At 44.3% G+C, this 17,337-nt stretch overlaps 1 protein-coding gene across 1 annotated transcript in view; it reads left to right on the top strand.

Annotated features, from left to right (window-relative positions):
- The window catches only part of SLC46A3 (solute carrier family 46 member 3), a 78,203-nt gene that overhangs the window by 993 nt on the left and 59,873 nt on the right, over window positions 1-17,337 (top strand). Inside the window, exon 2 of the mRNA XM_068267011.1 lies at window positions 13,824-14,079. Coding sequence (XP_068123112.1) covers window positions 13,888-14,079 — 192 coding nt within the window. The 5' untranslated portion in view covers window positions 13,824-13,887. The remainder of the gene's footprint in view (window positions 1-13,823; window positions 14,080-17,337) is intronic.

Below are 17,337 nucleotides of genomic sequence, written 5' to 3'. Positions count from 1 at the left end.
CTAATTCCTACTATAGTCATATGTCTATGCATATATTGTGTAGTGTACGTATTGTAGTTTATGGCCTATTTAGGGAGAAGCCAATTAACTTATCTGCATGTTTTTGGGAGGAAAGCAGAGTGCCCAGGGGAAACCAACAAAGACATGGGGAAAACATACAAACTCCCTGCAGATGTTTCCTTGGCTGGGATTTGAACCGGGGACCCAGCGCTGCAAAGCAAGAGTGTTAACCACTATGCCGCCATGCTTCTTAATGCTTGTTGCGCCGATAGCCTGACAGGTGTAAACTGTGCCACGCGTAAGAAGTAACTTCCATGCGTACACAGTGTACGGACATTGCTGTAGTAACGCTCGGCGCAACAAACGTTACTATTTTCAGTACAGGCCGGAAACATTGCTGCATGGTGGGCAATGTTACTGGCCTTTTGTGAATCAATCCCCTGGGTCCATATGGAGTTTACTTTTTATCCTGCGTTTTCTCCTACGAGATCATTTTCCATCTTTTTTTTAAATGCCGTAACTTTTCAGCACTTTACAATTGAAAAAGCACCAAACAGTAGGTAAAAAAAAGGAGCAGTTAAAATTATTTTGATTAATTCTCACTTGCTGGTGCCTTAAAAGTCATTTTATTGACAGCGTGTAAGAATATCAACTAACGAAAAGCTTAGGAAAACATTCAAAGGGAATCCGAGGTGAGAAGGATGTGGAGGCTGACATTTATTTCCTTTTAAATAATGTACATTGCCTGGCTGTCCTGTTGATCCTCTGCCTCTAAGGCCCCGTTCACACTGCACGCGTTTTGGAAACGCGTGCGGGAGGCCGACACGCAGGACATCAGACAGTGCATAGAGTGCACTGTCTGATGTTCACACTGCATGCGTTCTGGACCTGTGCGGTCCGGGAACGCATGCTGCACGCATTTTTTGCAAAACCGCGTGGCTGTCCCATTCACTTTTCAGTGATGGGATCAGCCACGCAACGCACACAAAAGCGGATGGCATGCGTTCGCATGCGTTGCGTTCCACACGCATGGCCATCCGCGTTTGTAATGTGAACGGGGCCTTATACTTTAAGCCATAGACCCTGAACAAGCCTGCAGATTAGATGTCTATGAAAAATCTGATACGATTATTCGTATGCTTGTTTCAAGTGTGTTATTTAGACCCCACTGACCAGAAAGATCAGCAGGACTGCCAGGCAACTGGTATTGTTTAAAAGGAAATAAATATGGCAGCCTGCATAGGTCTCACACCTTGGGTTCCTTTTAATTGCATATGGACCCTGGTGTTAGCTACCCGCTATGTGTGTACTGTATTAGGAGTGGTGTATAAATGTGTTATAAATGTTAATGTATGGTTTTAATAGACTTAAAATACTATTCAGGCGTATTTATATGTGATTTATCATTATTGTAATCCCCAAACTCAGTGTAATAGATATATAGAGTATAACAAATTCTAGTACCCCTGAACCTAACTATAACAAGATCAAGTACCACTGAACCTAACCCAAGTACCCCCTGGGGTTTGTGTACTATGTGGTGAGAACCTAGGCATTATAGTACACATCAAATAGTTCATCACTTGCTGTCCAATAGAGGACATATTACTGTTTATTTACATACAGTACAGGTAGTCCCTGGTTAACGAACGAGATAGGGACTGTAGGTTTGTTCTTAACCTGAATGTTTTCTTAAAGAGACTCTGTAACATTCAAAAGATCCCCTGGGGGGTACTCACCTCGGGTGGGGGAAGCCTCCGGATCCTAATGAGGCTTCCCACGCCGTCCTCTGTCCCACGGGGGTCTCTCCGCAGCCCTCCGAACAGCCGGCGACTGTGCCGACTGTCATTTCAATATTTACCTTTGCTGGCTCCAGCGGGGGCGCTGTGGCGGCTTTCCATTCCGAACTACACGGAAATACCCGATCTCATTCGGGTCCGCTCTACTGCGCAGGCGCAGGAAACTTGCGCCTGCGCAGTAGAGCGGACCCGACGGCGATCGGGTATTTCCGTGTAGTTCGGAGCCGACAGCCGTCAGAGCGCCTGCGCAGGAGCCAGGAAGGTAAATATTGACGTCACCGCTGCCCGGACTCCACGGAGGGCTGCAGCGAGACCCCTGACGGATGGAGGACGGCGTGGGAAGCCTCATTAGGATCCGGAGGCTTCCCCCACCCGAGGTGAGTACCCCCCAGGGGATCTTTTTATGTTACAGTTCCTCTTTAAGTTGGAACATTGTGCCATCTCTGTCCCCTGTACCTGCTCTGTGCCTCCAGTGTCCTCCTCTATGTCACCTCTGCCTTCTGTACCTGCTTATACAAGTTTACATTTTTTTTCTTACAAATAAAATACAAGTTTAAAAGCCATTTTTTCTTAGAATTTTTTAAAATAGATTTTCTCAAAAACTTCAAGTCCAATTAAAAAAACATTTTTGACTTGTTCCCTTGGAAACAGAATCCATGCCGTTCGTTTCGGTGGGTCGTTCGTAAGTCGGGGACTACCTGTATACTCTATATGAGAAGTTGCGCCGTATGTTCACATTTCTGAATGTAATCTTGTCACTGAGTCTTTGGATAGTAGGTAGTGGAGAAGTCGGGGGCAAGAATCAGAAATAGGCTTGGGGAATCCGTAAAGCTATGTACACATGCTGGACTTTCGTTTCAAGCAAATGAGAACTGATGTTTCAGCAGACCATTTGTGGTCTTAACTTTGCTCAACAATGTCAAAATACAGCTACAAAGGAAGGTTTTTGGCCATATGGACTGATCCAGCCTGGTGGATCAATTCGACTAACCATACTTGATGGTCATTGGCTGTGTGGCCAATACACGTGTGCAGGAAGTACATAGTTAGACTTCTGGTAAACATGAGCTCTTTACAAGATCAGCAGTGCACTAGCTAATCTTTTATAGGACAACATGGTGCAGCTGGAAATGAAGGCCAGTGTGGCGAAATGTTCAAACAAACAAATCCGTGAGTTCTCAATCACATCCGGCTAACAACTTCCACTATACATCTATCAAATTTCGTCTGCTACATCACATCCATAACTGCGGCGAGGGCACAGGACGGCTGCCAGGGGCTGGAGGAAGCCCGAGGTAAGTTGATTTTTGTTTATTTTTTAGCCTGGACCTTCCCTTTAAGGCTTTCAGTTCCGGATAGATCTAGTCGAAACTGGAAGGAATCGTTATTGGAAGAAAATGGTAAGCTTCTAAGAGGAAATGATGGTGAGGTAAATATGTAATATTCATTTGCAAATACATTGTGTTTATTTTAAGTAATTTACTCAGTTCAGGTTCCCTTTAAAGGGAAGGTTCGGGGACTGTATAAAAAAAAAATAAAAATCCAAATCCACTTACCTGGGGCTTCCTCCAGCCCGTGGAAGGCAGGAGGTGCCCTCGGCGCCGCTCCGCAGGCTCCCGGTGGTCTCCGGTGGCGAGCCCGTTCTGAGCCTGCGCAGTACAGCCCAGAGGATGTCCGATGACGTCAGGGCGCACGAGTGACACGCAGGGCTGGCCCTAGACTTTTTGCCGCCTGAGGCAAATTTTAAAAAAATTGCCACCGCCGCCCCCCCCCCCCCCCCCGAGAGGGGGGGGGGCGCTCTGGGGGGCCGCCGAACTGGAGGGGTAGCTGGCAGGACGGGGGTATTGGGCCAGCGGCGGGGAGGGGGGTCGGACCCCCCCCCTCCCTCGCCTGGGTCCCCGTCCTCCGCTCCCTTCCAGCCTAAATAGACGCAGCAGAAGTGTAAGAGGCACGGGCGGGGAAGACACTCACCTCTTCCTAGCGTGCGCTCCACTGACGTCACTTCCTGCAGCGTCCTGCAGGAAGTGATGTCAGTGGAGCGCACGCTGGAGCGAGGAGGAGGTGAGTGTCCTCCCCGCCCGTGCCTCTTACACTTCTGCTGCGTCTATTTAGGCTGGAAGGGAGCGGAGGACGGGGACCCAGGCGAGGGAGGGGGGGGTCCGACCCCCCTCCCCGCCGCTGGCCCAATACCCCCGTCCTGCCAGCTACCCCTCCAGCTCGGCGGGCCGGCTCCCCGCACCCACGGACGGGCGGGTGCCGCACTGCCGCCCCTGGAAATTTGCCGCCTGAGGCAAAAGTTTCACCCCGCCTCATGAGCGGGCCGGCCCTGGTGACACGCACTTTGGAGCGCAGAAGAAGCCCGACCTGGCAGCGGGCCTGGCCAGGTCGGGCTCACCACCGGAGACCACCGGGAGTCTGCGGAGCGGCGCTGAGGGCATCTCCTGCCTGCCACGGGCTGGAGGAATCCCCAGGTAAGTGGATTTGGATTTTTTTTTTTTTATACAGTCCCCGAACCTTCCCTTTAAAGGACAACTATAGTAAGAGGTATATGGAGGCTGCCATATTTATTTCCTTTTAAGCAATACCAGTTGACTGCCAGCCCTGCTGATCTATTTGGCTTCTGTAGTGTCTGAATCACACCAGAAACAAGCATAAAGCTAATCTTGTCATATCTGACAATAATGTCAGAAACACCTGATCTGCTGCATACTTTTTTAGGGTCGATGGCTTAAGTATTAGTGGCAGAGGATCAGCCGAATAGCCAGTTCACTGGTATTGCTTAAAAGGAAATCAATATGACAGCCTCCATATCCCTTTTGCTTCAGTTGTCCTTTAAACACTTGTGCTTTTCCTACGTATTATCAATACTTATTCAGGTGGGTTGGCTCCATATGCACTATTCCACGAATCTGGTGCTCCTGTTAAAATATATTACTGTCCTTTGACATCATGCACTGTGGAACCCATGGTTGAGGTTGCAAGGGAAGAAAAAAAAACCCTGCTAATAAAACTTTATAGATTTTTTTTTTTTTTTGAATGACTTCAAAGAAACTAATTGTAAGAGCCGGGAAATCCCAAATTGAACCTACCAGGATGTTAAAAACAGAACTACTAGGACTATTATCTTATAAGATACACCTAAAATCTTGGAGACCAAAGTGAAATAATATCCATGGATGGGACTATCGGAGTAGGAGGGGTTCAGGGCAATGGCATTCCCTCCCATATTCCGTGGCGCTGATCTCATTGGTTTATTTTCACTGGCTTTAATATATGTGGGACCTTCTTCCTTTTAGTAGCACAAAGTCTCATTTCCTGATGGTGACTGACATCTCTATGTTGTTTTCATATTGCAAGCTTGGAATGCCTTCATGATTGGATTTGTCACATGGAAGCACACCTGGGATGTACCAGAGTGACCAAAGTTACTTTGTACTTTTATATACATTGTGTCATTATTTCATTATTTTGTTTTCTGCTCTCTGTCATACTGGAATGATAATTACATTATTTGCAAAAGTAAAAAAAAAAAAATATTATCCACTAACTATACTAAAAAGACTCAAGGGCCATTTCCCCTTTCTTATCCTGTTTCTTTATATTGTCCATTACTGTGATTCCTTCGTGATCGCCAGGTGTATGGCACAATTGCTGTGCGTTCACCATTTGCCATGGGAGAAAAAACTGGCGGGACAATATTTTGAATTGCTGGATCGTGGGGAAATCACACTGCGGCGCGATTGCTATGCAGTTTTCTTGCACTCCTATTCAAAGTGCACCAAAAAGGCACAACGATTGCGATTGGGAAAAATTGTGCGGAAAAGTAATGAAAACATTCACTGCAGTTTCCGTTAGCTAGCTGAGTACTGAGCGTTTTGCGATCCTCAAGCAATCGGAATCAGAACGCAAAATGCGCCTAGTGGGAAAGGGCTGACGCATAAGTGTACAGGTAGTCCTCGACTTACGAACGACCTGCCGGTACGAACAGCATGGATTCTGTGTTTCCATGGGAAAGTCCCAAAAACTTTTTTTTTTTAAAATTAGACTTGTAGTTTTTGAGAAAATCAATTTTAAAAAATTTAAAGAAAAATTGGCTTTTAAGCTTATATAAGCAGGTACAGAGGGGGACACTGGAGGCACAGGGGACAGAGATGGCATAATGTTCCAACAGATAAGAACAGATTCAGGTTAACAACGAACCTACACTCCCTATCTCGTTCGTTAACCAGGGACTACCTGTACTCATAAACTACACAATTATTATTATTTAGTATTTATATAGTGCTGACATCTTCCACAGTGCTATACAGAGTATATAGTGTCTTGTCTCATAACTGTCCCTCAGAGGGGCTCACAATTTACTGTAATCCCTACCATAGTCCAATGTCCATGTATGTATTGTGTAGTGTATGTATCATAGTCTAGGGCCAATTTTAGGGGGAAGCCAATTAACTTATCTGTATGTTTTTGGGGTGTGGGAGGAAACTGGAGTGGCTGGAGGAAACCCACACAGATATGGAGAGACCATACAATTTTCATGCAGATAATGCCCTGGCTGGTATACGAACCGGGAACCCGACACTGCAAGGCAAGAGTGCTAGCTGCTATGCCACTGTACTGCTCTTGTTATACAGCTGTGTTATACAACCATATGGCATTGTTTGTAATAAAATGTGTGCCAGTGGTTAGCACATGATGTGGTTACACTATCTACAATGCTCTACCTGTATATTATTATTTAGTATTTATATAGCGCCGACATATTACGCAGCGCTGTACAGTGTGTATATATCTTGTCACTAACTGTCCCGCAAAGGAGCTAACAATCTAATCCCTACCATTGCCATATATCTATATTATGTAGTGTAAGTACTGTAGTCTAGGGCCAATTTTTTTTAGGGGGAGCCAATTAACTTATCTGTATGTTTTTGGAATGTGGGAGGAAACCGGAGTGCCCGGAGGAAACCCACGCAGACACAGCAAGAACATACAAACTCTTTGCAGATAGTGCCCTGGCTGGGATTCGAACCAGGGACCCAGCGCTGCAAGGCGAGAGAGCTAACCACTACGCCACCGTGGTGCCCGCTGTATATATCCGTGATTAGCTTGATATCAAAGTATATGACACTTTGGGCTAATTCATACACGTGGCTGAACTGCAAGCTTGCTGCGGGGTTCTGCCACCGAATACCTGGGGAATGAGTTGCGTTATACAACCATATGGTATTGTTTGTAATAAAATGTGTGTCAGGTGTTAGCACATGATGTGGTTACAGCACCGCATGTAATGTTGTTGACCCCTTTTACACTTGCATTGCAAGTGTACTTTGTGTTACCAATTTTACCGCAGGGTGATGCAACAGCAATGCAAGTCAATGGGGCCATTCACATTTACAGTTTTGCATCGCGATTCGCCACAAGCATCCAATCTGCCGCAATCCCGACGCACAGCCTGAAGAGCGTTGCCGCAAGACTCTTGCCTACCGCATAGATTATGTAGTAATGCTAGTCGATGGGCGATGCAGTAGGTGTAAGCAATGGAACGCGGTGCGGCACGCATGTGTGGACTGGCGGGAATCCTAATGACATACCTCCTGTCCAGCAGGGAGTACGTCACAGGGTGGGGGGTGATTCTATGCATATGACCCTGCCTGCAAGAACTTGGCGAATCCACAGGAGCAGTTGACAAGCATTGGACTCACTACTGTAAGCTTTGGACAAAGACTTTACAGTGTCACTATGGCAATGCCTAATCCTCCAGCAAAGATGAAAATAGACACTGAAAATGTGGCAGTGTTCTCCCCAGGCTCTTTTAGCCGGGTGGTCCACCCGGCTAGTTTTGATGAGCACCCGGCTGTCATCGGCTCACTTCCTCCTCTGCTGTAAGCAGAATTGTACAGAGAAGCGCTGGCCTTCCATTCTCTCATCTCGCTCCACCTGGCTACTTTTTAATGCCACCCGGCTATTTTTTCATACCACCCGGCTGAAAAAATATTCTAGGGAGAACACTGTGTGGTATGAAGGAAGCCACAATTGCCAGATATTTGCCTGTATAAACTGTATGCTCTGTTCTGAGAACGCTGTGTAATGGGACAATCTTGTTTACACCTGGAATTCCCCGTACTAACTGAAAACGATTCCTGCCTGTAACTGTAGAATGAGAGCCAGCTGTAGTTTTATTTCTGCTCTCACCATTTCAGTAAAGGCATTTGAGCAGAACCTAATATCTCCACCACTCCATAAGTAAATATGTCAACTCTCGCATTCCTTTTCTGTTAAATGCACAAAACCTCTTCATTCAGTGGCAGTGCAATTCACAGGCACCACAAGGGTGTTGTTCTAGTGTTTATAAAATCACAAGGCACAAGAGGTAACACAGATGCTCTGAAGCATTCAATATATTCCATATGGGCAATTGGGAGAGATTTCCTGCATTTCAGCTAGTATGTGACCCGCAAATGACTGTGGTCGCACCTGCACAACAGCACAGAGAGAGCCGCCGCTCGTGCTCTGCGGAAAAAGCCGAATCCGTTCTGCTCCATAGGGCTGTGGAGTTGGTACAAAAATTATCCAGCACCGACTCCTCGGTCAATGAAACCACCGACTCCACGTACCCAAAATGACCTTGACTCCTTAAACTAATACTTACCAGGGCTGTGGATTTGGTACAAAAATCATCCGACTCCAACTCCTCAGTTTATGAAAGCTCCAACTCCAGGTACCCGAAATTTCTCCGACTCCACCGCCCTGCTGCTCCATGCTTCTGCCTAGGCACGACCTGCCTGCGCAGTGCAGCCCAGTTCTGTTGACAAGCCCTTGTCGATGGGCTTTGGGATTCCCCCCAGGATGGAAAAGAAGGCAATGGGGAAAGCCTCTGGATTATTCAGAAACTTCCCTTTTTTTCGCTACAGGAACTCTTTAACATATATTTGGAGATGTACTTAATTTTTGTGTATAAATTAATTTCATGTTTTAATTGACTAGAAATACTTATTCAGGCTAATTTTACATGATTAATTATGTTGATTATTTTTTAAATCCCCAAACTGACTGTAATAGACTGACTTTGACAAGGTAAAATACCCCTTTAAAGCGGACCTGAACTCAGGAATTCCTCTAAACCCTAAAAGATAAGCAACAGCATAATAACCTTTAAAGAGAAAAAATCTTTGTTACAGTTTACAGAACTAGAATATAAATCTGCAGTGTGTCTAATTCTTGCTTTCATGGAAGCAGACAAAAGGGTTGAAGTGAATGGGAACCTATTTATAAATAAAAAAGTCAGATACTCACCTAAGGAGAGGGAGGCTCTGGGTCCCATAGAGCCTAGGTTCTCAACATGCGGTACGCGTACCTCAGGGGGTACTTCTTATGGGTCCAGGGGGTACTTGGGCTTGATATATTTAACCAAGAATAACAAATTTAGAGATATAGAAAATTATAATTCTTATTTAAACAACACCAAATTAGTATTTTAGCTAATTAAAAGCAATAATAAAGGCTTGCACATTGTTTAGAACCAATTATCATGTACTACGATTAAATATATATTTGTCAAGGGGTACTTGTGATCATGTTTACTATGCTAGGGGGTACTCGATGAGTACAGGGTTTTAAAAAGGGGTACACACTTATAAAATGTTGAGAAACACTGCCATAGAGCATTCCCTCTCCTCTCCCGTTCCCTGCTGTTGCGCTGGCTCTCCGTAGTGGTATTCGACTGTTTCGGTAAAATACCGCTGTTTCCCCTGCCGAATGGAGGCTTCAGAAATACTTAGGGAGCCCGAGTGCTCTCGAAGACGGACCGCTCTGCATTGCGCACGCACAAGCGCCCTCTATGACGCACTCGCGTGTGCGCAGTATGGAGCCGCCTGTCTTCGAGAGGACTCGGCTCCCGAAGACTACCGAAGTTCTCTCGGCGGGGGATGTGAACGGGGTAGCCAGCGCAGCACCGGGGGCACCGGGAGAGGAGAGGGAAGGCTCATTAGGACCGAGCCTTCCCTCTCCTTAGATGAGTATCTGACTTTTTTTTTAATTTACATATGCGTTCCCATTAGCTTTAACATCCTTTGTTTACATATTAGCTGTGTCTGCTGAGGACTGCCAAATGTCTGGGCTGACACAGCTGAGAGATCAAATTACACTTGTGAATACTTACAGATGAGGGGAAATTAGACAGGCTCTTCTCTCAAAAAACAGATGGTGCATTTCTCTCTGTTTTCCTTGTGTCCTGTGCAAGAGTTCAGGTCCAGTTTAGCCATCCAAAATACCCCTAGGGATACATGTACCATGTTTTCAGAACTCTGGGTTTACTTTGTCCAAATCCAGAGTGGTCCTAAAGAAAATTATGTATCCACATGTCTTGATATGTACAATACATGCTGGACTTAAAAAAGGACTATAGGAAGTGTAAGTAGAAGGCCGACTGTATTAGGGCTAGTTCACACTAGGTCCGGAATAGTATCCGTGGTTCCATGATCAAAACCGGAGCCACAGATAGCAATGTTAAAAATAGCAGCCTTCTTCACCCAAACAGAAAATGGATCTGTATGCATTTTCGGGGACCTGTTTTCAAAACCTGAACGGAAGGTCCGGATCTGCTGCATTTTCCCGCAATGCATATGGATCCTGATACACGCAGGGGTAGTGGCAGGCAATGGAAAAACGGATCCCCCTCTGCACAGGCAGACTAGGACACAGAAACGGATCCTGTGTCACAGCCTGTGGGGGAAGAGGGGGCCGCCATGCTGGAGGGGTATAGCAGGCAGGACGGGGGTGGCAGTTCTCAGCAGGGAGGGGGATGTTCCCCCCCCCCCCCCTCCCTCAACTGGGTCCTCCGTCCCCGCTGCCCCCTCCAGCTACATGCCGCAAAACTTGGTAAAATGTATAGCAGCGGGGAGTTACCTTCTCCTACTTCCTCCGCTCGCCGCGTCACTGCCTGCAATGCTGCCCTCCAAGGTATAGAGGGTGGCATTGCAGGCAGTGACGCGGCGAGCGGAGGAAGTAGAAGGAGAAGGTAAGCTCGCCGCCGCTATACATTGTAACAAGTTTTGCGGCATGTAGCTGGAGAGGTAGCGGCAATGGGGGACCCAGGTAAGGGGGGGGGGGGGGGGGCGACCTCCTCCCTGCTGACTGCTGCCACCCCCGTCCTGCCTGCTACCCCCTCCAGCATGGTGGCCGCCTCTCCCTCCACGGCTGGGCATACGTTTCCACAGACTGGAAACGTATGCTACAAAAATCCATTTCTGGAAAAACAAGGGAAGAAAAATAAAGTTTAGAAAAACGGATCCGTTCCTTAACGGACCAGTGTGGACCTAGCCTTGATGGATATGGGGAAGATTGATGTATAATAGGACAACAGCTTGTTGGCTTCTAATACACAAGTGTTACATCTGATGCTTTGTGATTGAACCTGTCAGTTACTATTTACATAAAAATGTTTGTCTTGAGTTGAGAAGCATTTGTCATGTGTAATAACAAGGTATGATGTGGTGTCACAGGATGACTTCTCCACCGTGTGTCTATCTGACAGAGTTAGTCATACACTCACATGTCGTTGTGTAAAGTGAGAGGTAAGTGCATGTTTTCCTTACCTGAAGTGCCTGTGCTCTCTGGAAGCAGGTTGCTCTTGTGGGTAAGTACAGACCTCAGCTGCCGATTTGTTATCTATCCCCCAGTAGTGCCAGCACTGGTACAGAGGAGACTAGGGCACATGCTATAAGCTAGCTTTAGCAATATACCATTACTTCCATGCATAAGTACTGCGAGATACGCTAGTAGCGTGACCTGCAGTACTTTAGTTTACTAGTTACTACTAGATTACCACGGGCACGCTACTGGTGTATCTTGTGGTACTTTTGTGCAGATGTAACGGTAATATTTCTGTGCGCTATGCCTGCACAATAATATTACCGATGATTAATAAATCCACCCCTATGGTCTCTACAAGATCTCTGAAGGTGCCCCGTCATATCTTGCATTGGGATGTTAGCAGCAGATTCTTTTAAGTGAACCTGAAGGTATCAAACTTCAGGTTTGATACCTTTAGAAGAGAGAATGCTCTGGTTGTCCTGATTTGTTTGTCCTGATTGTACAGTACGTTGAACTGTTCATGTGTCTATTCTCTAAATTGTTTTGCATGTTGTACACTGCTGTGGAATATGTTGGCGCTCTACAAATAATAGTAATAATACTATAGATTCCACCCTGCTGGCCGTCGTTTTTGTACCGTGCCTGGTTGAACGTCTTTGACCTGCTAGGGTTGAATGCTACTTTGGTGGCCTTTGGAAGTACTTGCATCACCGTGAACGTCCGCAAATTTTTTTTTTTTTAAATTGTCGTTTATTGGAAAAAATAAATAAAAACAATAAATAAACATCTCTGCAGCAATCAGAGCCCACCAACAGGAAGCAGAAAAGGGGGGTTGGAGTCACTTGTATGCTGAGTTGTACGGCCCTGCGGCGAGCCCTTAAAGCTGCAGTGGCCTCAATTGTAAACAATAGCCTGGTCACTAGAGGGGTGTAAGCCTATGGTCCTGAAGAGGTTAAGTCGTGCATCGATCTGATTAATTTTCTTAGAACCTTCCACAGATACTCATTTGGATTGCATGTAGGAAATTTGGTGGCCAAAAATTCCTGATTCATTATACAAGGCAACCTTCTTCCATTGCTCAATGGCCCATTTCTGATGTTCATGTGCCCATTGTAGGCACTGTCAGCAGAGGACAGGGATCAGCATGGGCACTCCGATTACTGGCTACATATACAGTAGGTTTGTTTTTACTTTCCATGTATATCAATAAGTCTCAATAGGCATCCAAATGGCCCTGTTGATAGTTCACTGGTTTCCCTTTTTTAGACCACTTTTAGTAGACCTGCTGCTTTGGAGAAGCTTCAACCCATGTCATCGAGCCATCATTTTGGCTCCTGTTAAAGAAAACCTGTAGTGAAAATTAAAAGTCAAAATAACCATACACAAGTCATACTTACCTGCTGTGTAGTCTGCACCTCAATCTCTTTCTCCTCTTCTGTGTCCTGTTTGTCCACTGTGATCAATGGAATTTTCCGTCCTCTATTTTGAAAATGGCCATTACCCCATAACAGCTTCCTGGTCAGCACACAGTTAAACTGTAATATCGCCCACTTGAGCCATAGGGAAATATGGACACATCAGTTCTCCTCTCAGCTGTAACTGACAGCAACCGATATACAACTGACAGCAACTGATATATTTCAGTTCTGACAAAATGTTGTCAGAACTGGAAGGGATCATTGTCAGAAGAAAATGGTGAGCTTCTGAGAGGAACTGATGGCAAGGTAACTATGTAATATTCATTTGAAGTTACCTTATGTGTTTATTTTAAATAATTTTACTCAGTACAGGTTCTCTTTAGGGTCACTCAGATCTATGCAGTCATCAGTTTTAACTGTTTCCAACAGATCATCTTCAAGAACTGACCATTCACTGGTTGGCCAATATATCTTGGCTCTTTACAGCGGCTGTTTGTAAGAGATACACAGTGTTATTCACATCACCTGTCAGTGGTTTCAATAAAAAATTGAAATTGAAAAAATTTAAATGAGGCTGATTTCTGGCAGTGGAGTAGAAGTGTGGATCCAGTCAGTTTCAGGGTTTTTTTTCCCCACACAGTGCAGATTGAAAGTCCATTTAATTCTTAGAGTTCTGTCACCAGAATCTATTGGAAATCACAGGACCTCATGGTGGCTGGATAGTGTAATGGTCAAGGGCTCTGCCTCTGACACAGGAGACCTAGGTTTGAATCTCCAGTTGAGTAAGGCAGGACTGCTTACTGAGCGTACCTTGGTGGCTGAAGCTCAAGAGCTTTGAGTTCGCAAAGAGAAATGCGCAATATAAATTTTATTTGTCTTGTAAGTGGTCTGGCATACCTTCTGGATTTCACCCCTCCTCTGATGGCTGTTGTGACGGACAATAACTTTGTTTTTTTTATTCTAGTGGTTGTAAACTTGTTTCAGGGAATAATATTGTTTTCTTTGTCCTTTCCAGGAGTGATGGAATAGAGTGGATCATGTTTATTGCCGTGGAGTAGCAGAGTGGAGAAGTTGTCAGGATGAAGCAGCTAAAGCTGGTGGAGCCGGTGATGGCAGTCTACTGCTTTGCCAGTTTTGCCAGTTATCCAGCAATGCAGCAGTATATCTATCATAGACTGTGGCAAGATGAAACCAACTCCACCATTATCTTCAACGGCACCGTATCTAACTGTGAAACCAATCAGAGCAACCCATACTTTATCCACCAAAAGGTAAGAGCATATTAGGATCATGCAACATAATATTGGGTAGGGTTAGTACCAAACACCGATAATAGAAAATGTAAGCGTGCACAACAGATCCAAAACATGCATGTACAGAAAAAGGGGGATCTGAAGAATATTGCACCACTCTGATATAGTCAAAAAATACATCTGGTATATCAAATCTAATACAAAGTAGAAAAGTAGTCCAATAGTCAACTACTGCTGGTGGCTCAAGGGTAAAGCTTAAATTGCAAATAGCTTATAGGATTAAATGACATGAGCTCAGACAAGAACTCCACAATAGGTATTGCACAATATATTCATTAAACGCATAGGTCCATAAACAAACAAGTGATAATAGATATATGAACTAATTCCATTAAAGGGCAAGTGACCAGATATCCAGGTGAACAATAATGAGGAGTAATGAAGTGTGTGAAAGAAACTGGGCTGGCATCCTGACCCAGTTTGAAAAGTGTACGGGAAAGCAAGTGAAAATAACCCCAGCAAATAGATGCAGAGCCAAGAGTCATGAATGCCAGTGAAAGAGACCAACGTAGTGGGAGGAGAGGGTAGTCAGCGCTACCTACGTAAGAGGTGAAGAGGAGGAACAAAGTGGAGGTTGAGTACAGAGGAGCTTACCAGCTAGGAGAACATATGGAGAGGAGCAGGCCACCCGACGACGTCGCGATTCGCCGCTGCACAGCGGCTCCTTCCGGGCAAACGCTATGCGTTTAATGTATATGGATATATTATGCAATACCTATTGTGGAGTTCTTGTCTGAGCTCATGTCATTTAATCCTATATGCTATTTTCAATTTAACCACTTCACCACTGAGGGGTTTTACCCCCTGACCACCAGAGCAATTTTCACCTTTCAGCGCTCCTTCCATTCATTCGTCTATAACTTTATCATTACTTATCGCAATGAAATGAACTATATCTTGTTTTTTCCGCCACCAATTAGGCTTTCTTTAGGTGGGACATTATGCCAAGAATTATTTTTTTCTAAATGTGTTTTAATGGGAAAATAGGAAAAATGTGGGGGAAAAAAAATTATTTTTCAGTTTTCGGCCATTATAGTTTTTAACCACTTCAGCCTACAGCTTCGAAAATCTTATGCATCCGAGCAATGTTCACCTCCCATTCATTCGCTAATAACTTTATCGCTACTTATCAAAATTAATTGATCTATATCTCGTTTTTTTCGCCACTAATTAGGCTTTCTTTAGATAGTACATTTTGCTAAGAGCCACTTTACTGTAAATACATTTTAACAGGAAGATTAAGATAGAAATGGAAAAAAATCATTATTTCTCAGTTTTTGGCCATTATAGTTTAAAATTAATACATGCTACAGTAATTAAAACCCATGCATTTTATGTGCCCATTTGTCCCGCTTATTACACCATTTAAATTACATCCCTATCACAATTTATGGCGCCGATATTTTATTTAGAAATAAAGGTGCATTTTTTCAATTTGCGTCCATCACTATTTACAAGCTTATAATTTTAAAAAATGTAATAAGATACTCTCTTGACATGTATATTTAAAAAGTTCAGACCCTTAGGTAACTATTTATGTAGTTTTTTTTTTTTTTATTGTAATTTTTTTTATTTTTTTTTTAATACAAAACTGTATTTGGGTAATTTTAGTTTGGGAGGTAAATAGCCAATTTTAGATGTAATGTAATGTATTTTTTTATTCAGTACAGGTATGTGGGTGCAGTTTACTATTTGGCCACAAGATGGCCACATTCAAAAAATTCCTAGATGCGAACGATGTCGCATCTAGGAACTAAAAAGAAGAGAAGAAGTTTCCTGGGGGCAGAAATACCACGCTCTCTGATGAGAAAGCGTCGGTATTTCTGCCGGGGATTTAGATTGGTGAATGGGAATTATATTCCCATTCACTGATCGGGGGGGCAGCGGGAGGCAGCGGGAGCGCGCGCGTGCGCGCGCCCGATCGCGCGCACCACACGGCTGCAGCACCACTGCCTATCTGGACGGATATATGCGTCAAGATATGGCGAAGTGGTTAAATAATGCATGCTACTGTAATTAAAACCCATGAAATTTATGTGCCCTTTTGTCCCGGTTATAAAACCGTTTAAATTATGTCCCTATCACAATGTTTGGCGCCAATATTTCATTTGGAAATAAAGGTGCATTTTTTTCAGTTTTGCATCCATCCCTAATTACAAGCCCATAGTTTATAAAGTAACAGTGTTATACCCTCTTGACTTAAATATTTAAAAAGTTCAGTCCCTAAGGTAACTAATTATGTATTTTTTTTTAATTGTAAATTTTTGAATTTTTTTTTAATTACAAAAAAAAAAAAAATGGGGAGTGTGGGAGGTAATGAGTTAATTTTTTGTGTAAAAGTCATTTATTTGTATGTGAAAAATGTGTAGGGTGTAGTTTACTATTTGGCCACAAGATGGCCACAGTAACTTTTTGCTTTATTGCGACCTCCAAGCCTCCTTCCGGAAGCTTGGAGGAAGAATAAGGAGGCTGGACACGTGAGTTTCTTCTCACAATGATCGCGCTGCCCATAGGAGAGCAGCGGGTCATTGTGGGGCTTAGATCAACGAACGGGAATGGATTTTCCCGTTCATTGATCTCCGGGCGAGCGGGCGGCGGCGTGTTTACTAGCGGCGGGCGGCGTGTTTACGAGCGGGAGCGCGGACAGCGTCGGGAACGCGGAAAGTACGTGTTTCTCCGTCCCTGGTTTTTAAAGGATGGAAAAAGGGGCGGAGAAATACGTACGCGCGGGGGTAAAGTGGTTATGCTTTACCCATGAGCAACCAGCAGTGGTTGAGTATTGGAATAATTTTCTACTATGTATTAGATTTGATATACCAGTGTGCCACCTGTTATCTGGTTTTTATTGACATTTCTTGTCCTGTTGGCATGTGATAAAGATGTATTTTTTGACTATATCAGAGTGGTGCAGTATTCTTCTGATCCCCCCTTTTTCTCCCTTTTTGCATATTAGAATCATGGGTAATTCAGTTACTTTGTCATGAGGGCTGTGGAGTCGGAGCAATGTTTGGGTACATGGGGCCATATGCAATACACTTTTTCACCAAGGAGATAATTTTTCATCTTCAATTTAGATTAACTTTTTAGCACTTGGCAATGGAAAAAGTACCACAAAGAAGGTGAAAAAGTACTATCAAAATTATTTTGAGTATTTTTTTTTGCTGGCTGTTAATTTAAAAGGCACTTTATTAACAGTTTGAAAATATCACCTAGGAG

The sequence above is a fragment of the Hyperolius riggenbachi genome, chromosome 2 (genome assembly GCF_040937935.1).
Source record: "Hyperolius riggenbachi isolate aHypRig1 chromosome 2, aHypRig1.pri, whole genome shotgun sequence".
NCBI classification, from domain to species: domain Eukaryota; kingdom Metazoa; phylum Chordata; class Amphibia; order Anura; family Hyperoliidae; genus Hyperolius; species Hyperolius riggenbachi.
Note: the sequence above shows the minus strand (reverse complement) of the source record. Positions and strands in the feature narration are given on the sequence as shown.